The sequence below is a fragment of the Amblyomma americanum genome, chromosome 5 (assembly GCF_052857255.1).
Source record: "Amblyomma americanum isolate KBUSLIRL-KWMA chromosome 5, ASM5285725v1, whole genome shotgun sequence".
Classification (NCBI taxonomy): Eukaryota; Metazoa; Arthropoda; class Arachnida; order Ixodida; family Ixodidae; genus Amblyomma; species Amblyomma americanum.
In genome coordinates this window covers 172141011-172157745 of record NC_135501.1, presented here as the reverse complement: position 1 = coordinate 172157745, position 16735 = coordinate 172141011, and the positions used below count along the sequence as shown (strand labels likewise).

The 16735-nt window shown below is 44.7% G+C and overlaps 1 protein-coding gene and 1 non-coding gene across 2 annotated transcripts; both read right to left on the bottom strand.

Moving 5' to 3' along the window:
* Window positions 1-201: 201 nt before the first annotated feature.
* Window positions 202-16508, bottom strand: LOC144135303 (uncharacterized). The gene is made up of 9 exons (XM_077668013.1): window positions 16233-16508; window positions 12437-12525; window positions 12251-12277; window positions 9873-9890; window positions 8556-8579; window positions 7490-7514; window positions 6601-6689; window positions 4743-4842; window positions 202-351 (listed from the first exon to the last, which is right to left on the bottom strand). The coding sequence occupies exons 2-9, from the start codon at window positions 12438-12440 to the stop codon at window positions 288-290; spliced, it is 351 nt and encodes a 116-aa protein (XP_077524139.1). The 5' UTR covers window positions 12441-12525; window positions 16233-16508; the 3' UTR covers window positions 202-287.
* TRNAT-GGU (transfer RNA threonine (anticodon GGU)) lies at window positions 4083-4156 on the bottom strand. Its single transcript has one exon. It is a non-coding gene; the product is annotated as a tRNA-Thr (tRNA).
* Window positions 16509-16735: the final 227 nt, after the last annotated feature.

The window sequence follows — 16735 nt, the reverse complement described above, 5'->3', positions numbered from 1 at the left end:
TCAAAAACTCGTACAGTAACAGGAACGCCTCTGCTCTAGCTTTCAAATTTTTTGGACTGTGAAAACTCTGTCCAACCAGGAATGTGCAGCATAGAAAACAGGAAAAATTGATGCCGTTTTCTATCGTCCTCTGCTAAAATACGTGGAGGCGCACTTTAATATGGCATTCCAGCCCTACTCTGGACTTACAGGTTTCAGGCGTCGTCGTAGTTAGTTTGGTGGTCGTGGTTTTCTTAGTGGTCCTCATTGTTGTACTAGTAGTGCGTTTAGTGGTCGTCGTGGGTCGTTCAGTCGAAGTCGTCGGGAGCGTAGTTGAATCGGGCGTGGTAGTTGTTGCGACAGTGACCGGAACTGAAAGCATAAAAGCGGATTTTGTAGCAACAGCAGAAATTAAGGTTGGTGCACAGCGAGGAGGCTAAAAATTAATACCCTTTTGTAGACAATGTCCCACGCTCCGCTGTTTGTCAGAGCGGAAGTGTCTTGTTTTATTTGTTTTCTTTTTTTGGTGGCGATCTCTATTACAAGCTGTAGTAAGCGCGAACTAAGAACGCACGGGTCCGCTATGCTTTCTTGAATTGTATCTTTCCTTACACTTCTTGTTCAGTTTCTTCGATATAATTACAGCCTTTGCGTTTTAATTCGCAGTGACGTGTGGTTACTGCCCTTCATCATATGTTGCCACTGAAAAGCGTATTTTAGAGACGAACATGATAATACTGGCAGACGTCCCTTGTGTAACTAGTGCTGGTGTACATGTATTGGCCTCAGCAAAAATCCATGTCCCAAACACAGGTCTAAACTCAAATTAATAAGAGTGGAGCACGGATATATTTACAAAGGGAGATAATCATCTGGGTTATCTCCGACAAGAATCAATCCTCCGATAAGGATTAACCCGCTGCATTTCATGCAGTTAGACACTCAAGGCATAGCAAGGGTCAATTTCCAAGTTAGTTTTCTGAAATGTGAGAGGTCCACTCTGGGATGCGAAAGCACAAGCTCCCCATGGGCCCCGTGTTTTGGGGGCTGCGAACTTGGGGAAACCTTCTCAGCGTTGAACTTTAAAAGAAAAGATACACTCGGGGATGAAAGTGTCTGAACCGCGTACTCCATAAACGAAGCCAGTAGCTCTTAATAGCCACACTAATATTATTAGCACTTTTAGCGACGTTTGTGGAGAGGAAAGTCAAAATCTTGATCTTTCTCTTCCACAAAGGTGCCCTCCAAGAGGCGGCTAAAAATAGAGCTACCGGCTTAGTGTATGGAGCATGCGGTTCAGATAGTTTTGTCGCCGAGTTTGCGTTCCTAGTCAGTTGACGACTTATTTAGTCCTTGCAAAGTCTATAACATGTAAAATTTCGGTTTCATTTTGTTAGTTCGTTAACCACTGCAAACATTCCAAGCACTCTGTGCTGGGTGCAAGTGGTTAAAACAGTGAGCGAATGAGCTGAAAGTCCGGGTCTGAATTTTGGGTGCGGCTGCCGCGCTTCGATTGAGGCAAAGCGCGTAAGGCGTTATGCGATGTGTGTGCTATGCCATGTGTGTGCTATGTGTGCTATGCGATGTCACCCAAATTAAGATGACCCTATGCTATCTAAAATATCTAAAAGCCCTCCAACGCTGCGTTCCTGATAGATCATAGGCTCCTTTGCGACGCTATAACCTACAATTTGCAGTCTAAATCCCTACTGAGAAGACAAAACAAGAAGCCATTGATGTTAAGCCAATTGAATCGCGGATGAATGGCGCTAGGAAACTGTTTGCCTGCCGCAAACCGAAGGACAAGCGATTCATTAGTTTTTGAAGCAGAACTTATGGAACATTCAGTTAAAGCATTATGCCATGATGTATTACGATTGCCAGATTTGCATCCAAACAGCTTATTTTTGCCAACTACGGATTAAGCTCATGGCGTCGAAGTTGTTTTTGAAAACTGGAATTACAAAGAGCGCCCAAAAATGCTTGTTGCAGGTGCAAATTTGCGACTATGCCAATATTTCGCGCTTCACTACTTTCTGGAAAATTACCGAATGACTGGAAGTTAGCCAGAGTTGTGCCAGTATTCAAGAAGGGCGGCTGTTCATTATTAGAAAATTACCGCCCAACATCACCGACATCCTCATGTTGTAAACTATTTGAACATATTGTTGTCAATCAGATTAATGAATTTTCAGATAAGCACTCATTACTGTCTAATGTTCAGGATCTAGAAGGAACTATTCAGCAGTAACACAACCAGTCACAGTATTACATTCACTCGCCTCATGTCTTGATAAAAATGGTCAAATTGACACTGTATTTCTTGATTCTAGCAAAGCTTTTGACGCAGTTCCAAATGACAAGCTAATGCTTAAACTTACACTTCTTCAGCCTCCAGGAATTTTGATCGCATGGATAAAGAACTATCTAACAAACCGCCGCCAGTTGTTAACAATTAATGGGCAGCAATCTAGCTGTATCCCGGTCTACTCAGGAGTCCCTCAAGAAGGATTCCAAGGACCATTGCTTTTTTTTACTTTGCATAAAAGATATTGCTACTGCAATTAGTTGCATGTGCAAATCAGGTTGTTTGCGGATGATTGTGTGCTTTTTCGAGAAATCACTTCAACAAATGTTCAAATCATTTGAATGCTTCTCTTGCTGGCATATTTGATTGTTTGATTGGTGCAAAATCTGGGGAATGCGGCTTAACACTGAACAGACGGTCTTTCTTCCTTTCTCTCGTCAAAGAACTGCGCTCCTTTTTATGTACACGTTAGGTTCGCCGCCTTTGCAGCAAGAAACCAAATATAAGTGATTGAGTGTCCAAACTGATAGCAGTTTATCAAGGAATTGACACACTAACAATACTTTTTTCTTCGGTCATGCGTAAATTGTATTTTTTTGCGACATAAACTTAAGAACTCTCCACGTAACGTAAAATTGTTTGCTTATTATTCACTCATTAGACCTAAACTTTAATATGCATGCGTTTTTGGGACCTGTTTACTAAACAGAATATAAAATATCTTGAAAGGGTACAGAGGAAAGCTGTGAAATTTATCTATTCAAGATATTCTCGTTAATGAATCTTTTTCACAAATAATGAGTTATAAAGGCACTGAACTTCTTGAGCAACGAAGGAAAAATCTTTGATTGCGGTTCCTTTCCATGCATTTTAATCGATATTTAGCAATTCACTCTTCATCCTATCTGTCTCGTTCAACGTCAAGGCATTCTCGACACCGTCATCCGAATTAACTAACCCCTTATTTTCCACAGACAAATGTATTTCAAATTTTCATTTTCCCTCGAACTATAACAGACTAGAATGACTCATTGTTGTCTGTTTCCATTGATTGATGCATTGTTTATTTGTATTATTGTCCACCTTACCACTCGGTTTGGACCTGAACGAGGTCTGCAGTATCGAATAAATAAAAAAGGCCGTATTCAATTTGAGTCATGTGAGTATCGTTGTAGCTTCTTCCCAATATTTGCTGTGCCGCAATGCCCTATACAAAACCTTGTTACGTTTTGGTTTCAAAGTGCTGACAGAAGCTCTTTAGGCAAGCAATGTATATCAAAGTTTCTGCAAAAGTTGCACATGTGTGACAGCATTTAGGAAACGATTACTTTTTTAAATGCGCGTGATTTTTTTGAACGTCATGAGGTTACATACATAAAATTTTTGCTCATGACCGAAAGAAATTACATTTTAATGGTTTCCGAGCTATCTCCGGAGGCAGCGGGCCTTAACAGTACCATCACTATTGTCGGTTATATTAATTTAGCATAAGATGGTTTTGTCTCGGCGTATCTTGAGAGTGAAAGAGTCATTATATTAGCTCCGAAATATCAAGCATATGAACATTACTAGTAAAAGCTTCATATTACGTGTTTCACAGAAGCTTAACACATGCATTTACTTGGCTAAATAAACTATAAACCACAGCTCAACATACAGTTTCCATTCATACGCTGTGGCCAGTTTATTGCAAAAAGGTAGTAATTACTGATTGGCATCCATCCAAGCGCATCACTACAGTTTCAGGAATAAGCTAAACAACTTTCACAGAAAGATCGTAGGTAAAGAAAAATTCTTCCTGGTCTGGGTTTCGAACCCAGGCCTACCGCTTCACCGGAGCAGTCGCTCTACCAAATGAGCCAACCAGGATAGATAGCAGATGGTAGGGCGAAATTGAATTGGCAAACACTGTTCTCACTTCAAGATATTGATCAATTCGATCTCGGCTTATCAACTGCTATTTCAACGGGTTACGTGCACTGGAGAGATTGCTTTGCCTGCGTTTTCGCGCGATGTAGGGAACATATATTGTACCACAGCACCGAGAGTAACGGCGTTTTCGAAACTGTAAAAAGTGATACGGGTATTATTTTCACTGGGCTGCACAACTCTCAATAATTAAGAAGCCTAATTAAAAGTTAGCTGCTTAATATTAAACAGCCAGCTAGTTAGTACATATGAGCTGTATTCTAATGTACTGGACAACGCTATGCTGAATAAACATTCTTCTAAATCAAAAAGCCTATTTTTAAACTTTGAAGTCCTAAGTGACACACCATGTATATTGCGATCCAAACGTTGCCATTAGAACGGAAAATTGCGCTCCCTTTAGCTGACCCTGGATAAAATCGTTAAGTGTGGAAGCAGCAATGAATGTGAAAGGTAGCCTTGCGCTCTGAAAGTGCTGAGAAGGACGCCATGCAACATGGGAAGCGGGCGTATTATCAACACTGACCTGATTTCGTTCTGGGTGGCGGTGCTGGGGGACTTACCCTGTATGTAAATGGAATCCGAGCCTACGGGCTGAACTGTTTCGGTCGAGTCATCAGCTGGACCTACATGATTACAAGCACGCCGGCCAGGAGAAACATCATGAGATAAAGCAAAGCTGAACGGTGGGCCTGTTTGCAGTGCGTGGTAAAAAGGGTAACTCACTGCCAAAAGAAGACGTACTTATACAGCAGAGAAGAGTAGAGGACATGGAAGAGACTAACAACTAAAAAAAATATATTTTTTATATGTGACAAAGCGCCAAATAAAGCCACGCATGCGGCAAACCAGGACAAGTAATCTACGAATGATAATTCAGAAGATCAGTATCTCCTAAAGTAAGAGCTATAGAAACTGAACTTAATCAAGAGTCGCCATGTTTCGCTGTCTGGAAGGCCTTAAAAATTTCGCTTCCTTAACGACCTTTTTGGCAGTCCAGATTGGGAACATCCCCGAAACGTGCAGTCCTTTTGCAGGTAATCAGTTACACTGAAAGGACAAGGTACCATCTTCTTCTACTATTTCTTACTAATATTCTTTACTAATATTCTACTTATTTATCTTTGGTGCCTGCGCATTCTTTTCTCGCACATTCCCCTGTCGGAACTGTGTGAAATTTTCCACAGGTGAACGGTGTATTATAACTGACTTCATGTATAATACATTTTTTTTCACGTTTTAATGCTACTGGTGCACCATTTGTTCTTTTTTTCGTAAGTAAATACATAAGGCAAGCAGATTCTTTGAGTTCCAGGTAGAGATGCATGGCAATTCTTGTCGAAGTTCAGCAAATATAGCGCTTATGCTGAATGCAATTGATCTTTAAATAATTATACAGGTTTTTGCCCTGCTTTGGCGCATGCGAGGCAGTTACTCGGCGGTATGTTTGCAATGAAATCTTCAGTGATCAGTCACACCTGTGTCATATATGCAGTACTGCGTTGAGCGTACGTCTTCCTGCTGGTAGCAACACTGTAGGAACATGCCTTAAAGTACCAAAAAAGAAGGCTCCCCGCATCCCCCTCCCCCCCTCAGGTACCTGAGGGGCCTCTAGCAGCATGGGAATATATCGCCATTATTTCATGTTCCAGGAGTTCATGTTTCACTCACGTTCAACTCTAACACTCAGGTCCTATTTTCTCTCTCTTTTTGGCGCATCTGCGAAGCAAATGTGGGCCACGTGATACATGAGAAGAAAATGTCAGTTTGGTTTGAGAAAATAAAATGGCGTTGTTACTGTCACATCACTATCGACATTTCAACCGCGCCGTGACGGAAGGGCTGGGGGGAGTGAAAGAAGAAAGTCCTGCCATAGTCGAGTGCTCTGGGTTAATTCCGAACACCTGGAAATATTTAATGTCCACTGACATCGCACAGCGCGGAGGCAAATGAATTGCCGGAGCACTCCACTACGGCGCCCCTCATAGCCTCAGTTGCTTTGGGACGTTAAGCCCCATAAACCAAACCAATACCTGCTCGATCTCCCAGCCTTGTGAAAGAATTTGAAAAAAAATGCGTCTTATTGGTTTCATTCATCAATACTTAGAGTGAAACAAATTTCACCAGCTCTTTTAAGAAGCACATGGTGCTGTGAAGCTGGTTAGTACACGACAGAAAATAGAGATAGGAACACTACTGCTACTGAATATCGTTAGCGTCCGTCCTGCTGCCGACAATGAAAAGTGGAACCTGTTCAAATTTCGTTCTCGCCTACGCGCTGACAATGTGTGCCGTACCGCAAAAAGCTGTGTAGGGACCCAGCAGGAGAACTGTGCGTCAGTACTGCAGAGTCAGTTATACGGAAGCACACACAGTCCACTCACCCGTAGCTGCCAGGTATCCGGTGCCACCAAGCATTCCGAGGATCAGGCAGAGGGCCAGGAGGAGGAGTAGAGGTGACCTCTGGCTGGATCTGCGGGAAAGCGCATTTTCGCGATAAAACGTGTCACCTTCGAGCACCAGTTGTTGAAGCACGACTGCGCGTGTTGGTTGTGATGGATTTCACATGTGACCTTTTCTGAAGAACCCGCCAGCAAAAGCGACAAATCTGAAACCAGTCCCTTCATCTGTACATCCACATCACGCAAAAACACTATCTCCAAATGTACCACTATCACTGCCAGTCAAAAAATGAAGATAGAAACAACAGAATCGCAGGAACAACGTTCGGCGAAATTTTTAGACGTTTTTGTTTTGTGTACTTCTTTCTGCCCGCACGTGGCAGTGTTAGTGGCGCTGTTGAAGACAATAGTTTTCCCGCGTAGGGAATGGACGAACATCGGACGGACGGAATAATTTTTTTTGTGGGCAAATACAGGCGAACGTGCAGCGCTGAATGCACCCCCGCTTTAAAAACAAGTTGAATTTATCAAAGCCCCTGAGACAAGCTCCACATATAAGAGGGTGATTAACATGAAAGCCATTTTTGTTTACTTTGCTGATGTGATGAATTGTTAATCTTTATGTATACACGTAACCACTAGAATAGAGTTAATAGTCCGTGCATAGTCTGTGTCCATTTTTCTGTACTTTGTTTGGGAACACAGCACACTGTGCAAAATGTTGTCCTACGGAATCACATATAAAGCTTCATACGGTGGCCTGGGCAAAATTTGGGCATGCATTCGAGACTTCTGTGCATAATCAGCCACTACATGACCACGATCGTGAAAAAAAACGAAGGTTACCGAAGTTATCTAACGGCATACTTACTCGCCTTCTTTGGTTTCTTCCAAGGCTGAGGCGAAGGAAAGCAAGAAAATATGTTGTGAAGCCACTCTCTAAAGGTCTCACTATTCTTAGCAGTCAAGTAACTCTGACTCCTCGGTTCCGCCAGTCTTCAAGGCAGCATCTCGTCTAGCTTTAGTCAAACGTGCTTCGGCGCACACCATTCTTTGCGGTAGATTCTAGTATGGAATGGTATGTCATAATATGATGTGGTATATGTTATACGGTATGGTATGCTGTGTCAAAGTTAACCTATGAATGGAACGATCTGCAAAGGTATGGCGATTAAGATATAACGGTCTAAAGGTGCGCCTGCTGTATGGCAGACGTCGTAGTGAAAGGCTCCAGATTACCTTCGAACATTTGGGCATTTTTAACGTCCATTACGTCGTGGGCGTCTGCAATTCAGCACCGTCCAACAAAACTGCGGCGGCATTGAATAAGGTGCAGTAACTTCGTACTGCGCAGCCGAATACCTTCCTTACTTGCCTTCGGGTCACATTGGGAAAACAATTCTAGGCGAGAACTCGTGGTAGATGAAAATGTAGTTTTTCCTCGTCCCGGAAGAAAGAATAGGCGGAGGCACTGAATTTTAAGCCAAGGTTTCGCTTAATCTGGTAGTTCTCCTTTCTTCGGAGTCCATCGCGAAATCGCGCCCTACTATCGTCGCTTAGAGCTCGTCAGCCCAACAGCGTGACACATGTTTCGCGGAGCTTGCACGTTCACTCGAAACCTGGGGCTAACAATACGGCCCCTATATGCAGTTTTCCCCAGTCACCAAGAAAGAATAGAATCTCTACTGCCCATGCGAAATTCTTTGTCGTCATTCCGGACGCTATGAAACTGCTAGGTGATGTGAATGTGGATTAGGCTTGGAGTTCTGTTTGATTGCGATATATGGAATCGGCTGCGCAATTGCCGCTTCGTCGAAATAATTATTCGGTAAGGTCTCAGATCAAAGTTTGTCTTTGGTTTGTTCCATGCGCACTGGACGGGTGGTACTTCCACGCGCGCCAATCGTTCGTCAAGGATGTAGGGTCTTGATACTTACGCGACATCTCACTGCTTTCAATAGCTGAAAAAAAAGAATGGACATCTGCAGCAGGTCTCGAACATCATTAGTTATCGGTAATGCTATCCATTGTGTGAATTGGTGCATTTCTTGTGCGTTTGATCCTTTCGCTGTGAACCCCGTTGTCAGACAGAGGCTGACCACGGCCCGTGACCACGGCCCATGTAGTGACGTGAAGCTGCTGAGTGACGCGTCTTTCTTTCAATCTCCTTAATTCCAAAATTACATGCTCATGGTTTTTATTGGTTTATTGAAATTTATCGCTCCAAAGCGATTCAGGCTATGTGCGAAGCAGTAGTGAAAGGCTTCGGAAATATCGACCACCTGGTGTTCTTTAACGTGCACTGACATCGCACAGTACACGGGCCTCTAGAATTCCGCCTCCATCAAAATTCTCATGATTTGTTTGGTATGCACTTGTTCGACCTTCATATTCAGCGCTGTAACTGCTGTGAAGATCAAGCGTTGCTCATTGCTACACCAAATGCTTCGTCTCAGAGTCTACGGTTCATGAAATTGTCTGAGCTGAAGCAAGATGCGCCTGAATGAATCATAGGTCAATAAAAAGCAGTGACGCCAGAAATTCATTGATCTCCCTTGCCACCATCATTTTTGCCAAAGACCTGGTCGTGGTACTTGCGCTGCGTGACTGAATCACCTTGGAATACAGACAGGAAACAACCGACATCCTTTTCATTGGCGCGGTGCCATTATGCATTCTAAGTTCGAATACCAACTAACTCGATTTTCTCTGTTACACTTCACACAAACGCTTGAAAGCCATCGCTACGTCACCTATCACCAGTGACCAATGCCAGAGGGCCAAAAATGAATGAGTGGAAAGTTGATTATGGACCCTTATAACATACGGCCGCAGGCATTTGTAGATCATAGCTTTCATACTGCTATACTGCAGCGAAACTTCATACTGCAACGAAACCGCTACCTGAATCCGTGAAAGCTATAAAATCTCGTTTTAACAAGAAGGCGAACAGAATAAAAAAAATGCTATACATAGCAGCGGCTACACACCACAGGATGTTGACTCAAAAAATAAAGTCGCACTGTATCAACTAGCAATCTCACGGAAGGCAAAAAATCGAGACAAGGCTTGTTGCACCGTTTCTGGAACACCCGAGACGCTAAATACATATAGCTCATGCTTTAGCCGGCGTTATTTGAATAGAGGCGTAATGGTTGGTACACCGCGCAGCTAATAGGAAGCACACATGGCAAATTCGCGGCAAGAGGACACTTAATACCGGTCACAGAACCGCGACGAGTTGCAGTACTTACCGCTCATCATTGACATGGCTAGAAAAGAGCGAAACAGTCACGCCAAGGAAGTCACACACAATTAATTGCGTCTGATGATGGCTAGCTGCAAAAGCGACAAACGTTGGCTGCCGCAAGGCAAAGACAAGCAACACGTTTGTGCTGTGGCTGTCGTTTCCATTCAGTGCGGCTAGTTCGGCCATTTACATCGTGGTAGGCGCGCCAGGTTTCCGTTCAACATACTCAGCCAATGGTCCCTTGTTAACATTATTTAAGAGTTTAATTGCTGCAAGAGCTGGGTTCCTTGGTTGATCTTCTTTTGCGATGTATAAACTGATTGGCCATGGTGGGTGCCGTCGTGTTTGGCGATAGCAGAAGCTGGTGCTTAGCGGCTTCGGCTGGAGGTGCAGCCACTCTAAAACAAAATACTCCTATAGCGCCCTGTTCATAGCATGCTGAGTACAGCAGCAATTAGAAAGCGCTGCACAGACGCGGTGCAGCCTGCCGTATTCTATCACTACAGACACCAGGCCGTATTCAATGCATAAGCTGTTCATTTTAAAACGGCCATTTCGCGTCCGTCTGGTCCTCTGTCATTGGTCACTCAGTTATACCCTCTGCTTTCAAGCGTCTAGGGAAAGCGACCCGGCCATTGGGTAGAAGGCGACCGCACCTCACCGTTGGCGGCATATCGCGGCCAATGGCAGCCAGGGAGCAGGTCTGGTCGCCTGCTGTGGACAGAGCTCTGCGATGCACCTCACTAGTGGCTCTATATCGCAGTCAATAGCAGCCAACAGAAATGTCCGGTCGTCTCCTGCCCAATGGGCCGGTCGCTTTCCACAGACGCTTCAATGCGGCAGGTATCTCTGCGTGACCAATGACAGAGGATCAGAAGGGCGGGAAACTGTCATTTTAAAATGGACAGGTTATGGAATACGGCCCCTGGGTGCATTATCTAACGAAGCGGCAGCTAAGCGAGCCTCGCGTGGCAGACGTCATTGTGCATTACCGAACATGACGCGCCTCAGAACGTGTGCGATGCTGCCTCATTTCGGTTTAAGACCCAAATTGTTGATTCCGGAAGACGAAAGATAGTAGGGTGCTCTCAACAATTGCATATAGCGCTAAGGAAGGACTCCTGGGGTCTCGTTACACTGCCTCTCAGGGAGGGGGTACTCAAGAGAATGTTCAACTACACATGTGTTTCCTTGGGGTTTATGGTTTGATTTCGCTCGCTCCAAAAACTTATGAGTTGGATAGTGTCGAGAATGAACAGCGGAGCGCTAATTAAATCGCTACTATTCATTCGACTAACCTCAAAGTATCCTGTGAGGTGGTTAACAATTGTTTAAAGAACGCCTTGAAAAATCAATAACTTCAAAAAAATAACACATCCACGACCTAAAAATGTAGCTCTTTGCGATAATATACTGCATCAGAATGACTGAAAAATACAGGCTTTGTTGACAAGAATCCTTTCCTTCCGTAGTTACACGTACAGCAGATTCTCAAACAAGTGCCGATCATACCTCACGATTGGCAGGAGATACGGCTCTTAACAATTACATGCCCAGCATTCTCGGACAAAAATTTTGAAAATTTAAAAATTTTAAGACACTCTTATGGAAATATTAAAATATTGGAGGCGATTTCCCATTCTTTCAATATATAGAAAAACCTTTCTTTTGAAGTGTTTAAATCGATCGCATAGAACAGTTAAGACGGCGAGAGAAAACCAATAGGAAACGCTTTTTATTTTTATTTTATTTATTCATACTGTTAACCCTCTGCATGAGGGTCATTACAGGGAGGGAAACATATATAGACACAAGTGCAATTCTCTTCGCTAAAAAAAAAAAGAAACACTCAAATACACAGAATTACAGATTTGCACAGCAATCTTCCAGGAACGCGTTCACACCTATCACAAATTTTTCTACATCTGTTTGGTCCACAACGTCACTTGGAAGTTGATTCCAAATTTCTACAGCATCGGGAAAAAAGGAGTAGCGATAGACATCAGAACGTGTAATAATAGGTTGTAATACCTTAATGTGATTTTCCGATTTGACAATAACAAAAACGTTAATAGAAAAAAATGCTAGACTGCCGTCGAGCGATCTGCGGATATATTGATGCTTATAGTCAAATCTTACAAAATATAAAAAAATTGCGTTCAAAAACCTTTCCTGTTGAAAAATGCTTCTGTCCAGAATTGTTGGGTATTTTCTGATTAAATGCAAGTGTGTGGGTTACTTTGTAGTCTAGCATCAACCTCTGAAAGCGCAAGGGACTCGTCACTCGAGCGTAAGACAAGATGCAAAATAACCTTTTTTATTTTTATTTTTGCTTTTGGAAACGTTTACACCACCAGCTGGTTGCGCCAATGCAAAACTTACCTCCTTCGTCGAACATTGACATTTCATCTGAAAGATGAAAGCGGGTTTGGTTGTCAGCAATGACTACAAGTGCCGGAGAAAGCGACTCGATGGCAGTTCAAGATCAATAGAGAACAACATGCAGGATGAAATTCAAAAAGTTAAGGGCTTGAAATATACAACAGAGAAATCAATACCGGAGCTTACTCATGGTTAGACGAGTCTATGAGAAAACTTGCAGTTCGAGAAAAATTCTGTGGACTGCTTCGTGACAGGGACGCCTGATACCGGGTGGCCTGTAAGCAAAAATACGATCAAAATGACTACATGCTTTGTAACGAGCTCAGCAATTATTATGACGCACTGATTCCACCATAACACGGCAACGCACAGGATATACAGCATGTTCAAGTGAAAATAAGTGCATACAGCTAGGCGAGGTGTTATTGCAGAATCTTAGAAAAACTCCGTAGCTGTTTCGTTATCTCCATTATGCGCTACATTCAGCGGGACCTCTGCTCCGCATGCGCACTGCGTAGTTTTTCCGATTTGCGTGCCGTTTGAAAAAGCACTCTCCGCTAGAGTCCAGCCTACACAACCTTACGTTTCTTTCACAGCTTGCATCGTGCTTTCCCCGTCTCACACCTGGTAGAATGCAATGAAAAAAACAAACTTTCTTTAGTGCCAAGTGAGTGTGGTGGAACGCAGGAAGGCAGAAGAACAGAGCGCGCAGGCACTGCTACTTGCCGTCACTAACTTTCACGCATATGAAGGGGGAAGGTTCTTCGCTTGGGCTGGAGGCTGCACTTCAATAGACGTCAGATTTCCGGAAGGAGGGTTGACGACGTCTGTACGCTAGCATTGATTCAGGAGTAAAAAAATAATCTAACAATAAACTTAAGCGCAAAGGACTGATTTTGGTCACTCGAGGATCGATAATCCGTCGAGGAGAGGGTCGACCAAATAAGCTTTCCCAAGCGTTTCACCAAAGCTGCGCCGACGACCAATCATTTTGAAATGCTGCACCCCCTGTAGAAGACCGGCGGGTATAAGGCGGCATCGGGGATCGACGCCAGCTGGCGGATGCCAAGCATGCTCCAGCTGCTTCTTCTGGGCATGCTATTAAGTTTACCACCTCTCACCGACAGCAAATTCTACACCGCGACACAGCTGCCGAGAAAATAGAATTGGAGATAAGCCAACAGCACAGAAACCCATGAGGAGCAACCAGTACCACCACCACCAGTACCACCACCACTACCACCACCATAGTGGCGGCCGTCGCTTTGCATGCCTGCTATACCAAAATATGAAAAGGCTGAAACCTAAACGACCTGATACGTTACAAAGTTTCACCGAGCCGAAGTTGAAGCAGACGGCGTAAGAAACCCCTTCGAGTAACGCGGCATTGCTTAGTGTTTTGGGTTTTATGGGGGATCAACGTCCTAAACCGACTCAAGCTATGACGGGCGCCGTAGTGGAGGGCTCCGGAAATTTTGGCCACCTGGGGTTCTTTAACGTGCACTGACATCGCCACTACACGGGCCTCTAGTATTTCGCCTCCATCGAAATTCGACCGCTGCGGCCGAGATCCATTTCTGACTGGGATGCAGTGAAAGTTCTGGGACGCTTGAAGCACTAATCTATAACTCTTGTGGCATTAGCCACAGTCGCGACACATAATTTGCCCGGAAGTAGGTCACAAGTAACGCGAAAATCGTGTCAAGTCACGAGCTGGGAACAAACAAAAATGATTTCTGCAAGAAATACATGACAAAAAATGAACGTGTGCGCTGTATTAAGATAGACGTGAAATAGCCCTGTACGTGGTAACATTAAATGCTGGAGCTAATTAAGGCAGTTTGGGACGAAAACATCGCATTTCGCATAAGGAAACAATAGAGTGCTATTGAATGTTTGTTTAATACAGTTTATGTTTTTCCTTGTAAAATTTAAAGTAGGTTCCGTTTTTGGTGTTTTACATTCCAAAGGGACTTGGGCTATGAGGGAAGCCGTACTTGAGGGCTCCGGATAATTTCGACCAACAGGGGTTATTTAACGCGCTCTGATATCACAGAGTACACGGGCCTCTAGCATAGATGCTATAGTAAAAGCCTACACATTACATAACAAAGTTTTCGCTACATATGTCCCGAAATTAATTTTAAGCGTTGAATAAAATTTTCAATACCAAAGATTCTAAATCCGGCGTAAGAAAAAAAAGAAAAAAAAATGAAAATTGGTTTCGAGGAAAGGAACTGACGTAGTAACTGCCCCACGTACGCGGCACCCATACAGCTTAGAACAGGGTCCCAGCTGAAATTTTCTAGACAAACTTTAATTCTAGTTGGCCCCAAAGCTGACGCTTAGGTGCTTTGGCATTCAACCTTCATCCCTACGCGGCCGCCTTGATGTGTACAAATGGGCGACCTCATAACTGCGGTAGGTTGCCCTAGCTTCGGCGCTTGTGTAGGTCCAGGAAAAGAAAGAGCCAATAAATAGCTGGCGCGAACTGAATCGGTGAATCCTAACGTTCACAGCTTCACATGGGTGGGGGAGTGCTTTAGCGAATTGATGGCCTAGACAGGCTTAGGCGTTTATTCATGAGAAAATCTTACTAATGCTTCGTTCTCGAAAACCTTGATCAATATTCGTACACATGCTATGCTTGGGGTGCTTACCACGAAGGTAACCTCCTGATATATTGTATAAATATAAGCCTGCAGAAACTGCCGCCGAAGTCAGATCGAACGATTGTCAGGCGAGCATTCAGCACCACTTCGGCGATGTCAAGTACAATAAAAGTCGGCACACACACTTAAGACTGATTACGCATGAGAATGCATAAGCCCGCCAGCTCACTTTGTGAATGATGCTACTCAGCTTGCCTGAATTCTTCGTGTTAGACTCGCTTTCGCCGCATCGACACGAGCTACTACTGGGTGCGCCGAGTGCGACGCTCGAGCGTAGACAAGGAGACGGCTTTCTTTGCACTTAAGACACTTCGTGAAGGAAGTCGGTGCCGAACAGTGTCCCCCACTCCGGCTTGACGCATGAGGCGATAGCTAATCGGCTCGTGGCCATATATGCAGAATTGGTGTTTCTCTACTCAGCAGCCATAGATCCCTGGGATTCCTCACGCCACTCCTGGCGCAGTGGTGCAGTGGTCAAGCGGTGCACCACTGCCCTTGGATGACAGGTGCTGCCGTCGGTGAGACTTATGCGACCCACCTTGCTCTTCCCGAGACACCTCGCGCGAAGAATCACTAATTTAATCGGCACCTGCCAGTGCCCTGGAACTGAAGGTGTTCCCACCGATGGGACCTGTGCGACCCTGGTCGCGCTTCCTCAGCAACATGGTGGGACCAGTAACAAATTTAACCGCCACCCGGCAGCACTCTGGGACGACAGGTGTTCCCACCGGCGGGACCTGTGCGATCCAGGTTGCTGTTCATCAATAACCTCGCGCGGCCAATCATTAGTTTAACCGCCACCTGCCAGGTTGCATTAAGGCTCCATCTCTAATGGGTACCGTCGAGTGTCAGCGCACGCACAAACACACGCACACACATACACGCGAGTGTTCGTTCAATGGGCAAGTAAGACATACGCCTTAAATCTAGTCTGCTCCGACGCCCTCAGCGTTACTTGAGACAATGCAAACTGGATAATGCGATAACACTTAGAAAGTCCACCGCGATCGAACTATCCAGCTGGCTTAAAATTTCTTCGGACCAATGATAAGCGTGGTTTGCATGTGCCGTTAAGACTGACTTTACTGAACACCGACCAAAGTGCGTGTGAGAGGAGATGCGATAAGCGGATTTAAAAAAAAATGCGCTGATGATCGCCAAACTACAGGTCTCCATTTGAGTGGTCGCAGTGGTGTCTGTGCGAGAAAGTGAGTGCTGCGCTTTGTTGGCAAGACACAGAGTACAAATAGGACGACATGGGCTCAGAAGATAAAAACACTGAGCATTGCGAGACCACGCAAATTTCGCACCTGGTTCTTCTCTCGCCGACTGGCAGGAATCGCAGGAGTACTCGGCGGGAGTGGTGGAACAGCAGGCCAAGATGGCTGCGCTCTGGCAGGGCTGCAGTAGGCTTGAAGCAACCGGCTCGGTGGCTCCACACGAAGGCTCGAATGGAGGAGTGACTTAATCCTCTCGTGACCGAGACCAAGATGAAGGCCCAGCAGATGGACCGGGCTTCTTAAAAGGCGGCGAAGCAACGGGGTAAGTCTTCAGGGGCAAGAGAGAGCTTTGAAACAATCCGGCAACGGTCGTCCCCTGCAGGAGCTCGCGAGCACGTGCGCGCAGGAATGTGCGCTACAGAACGTCTTCCTTCTTGTTCTCCTCAGTACGGGAGGTGCACCCAGGATAGATAAAAAGAGGATGTCTATGTTGGTCCCTATGAAACTCAGTTTGAAATTAATTGTCCGCATCGATTTTTTTTTGTTGTTGACTGGAATATGTGTCCAGAGGGCAACGTGTTTTGCGAAGGATA

What these genes read in the sequence shown, in the direction of transcription:
- LOC144135303 (XM_077668013.1), bottom strand. An exon ending in GAAGAAACCAAAGAAGGCGA is followed by an intron (nt 6,690 to 7,489) that starts GTAAGTATGCCG and finishes GCTTTCCCGCAG; the next exon opens with ATCCAGCCAGAGGTCACCTC. An exon ending in GCCACCCAGAACGAAATCAG is followed by an intron (nt 352 to 4,742) that starts GTCAGTGTTGAT and finishes TTATGCTTTCAG; the next exon opens with TTCCGGTCACTGTCGCAACA.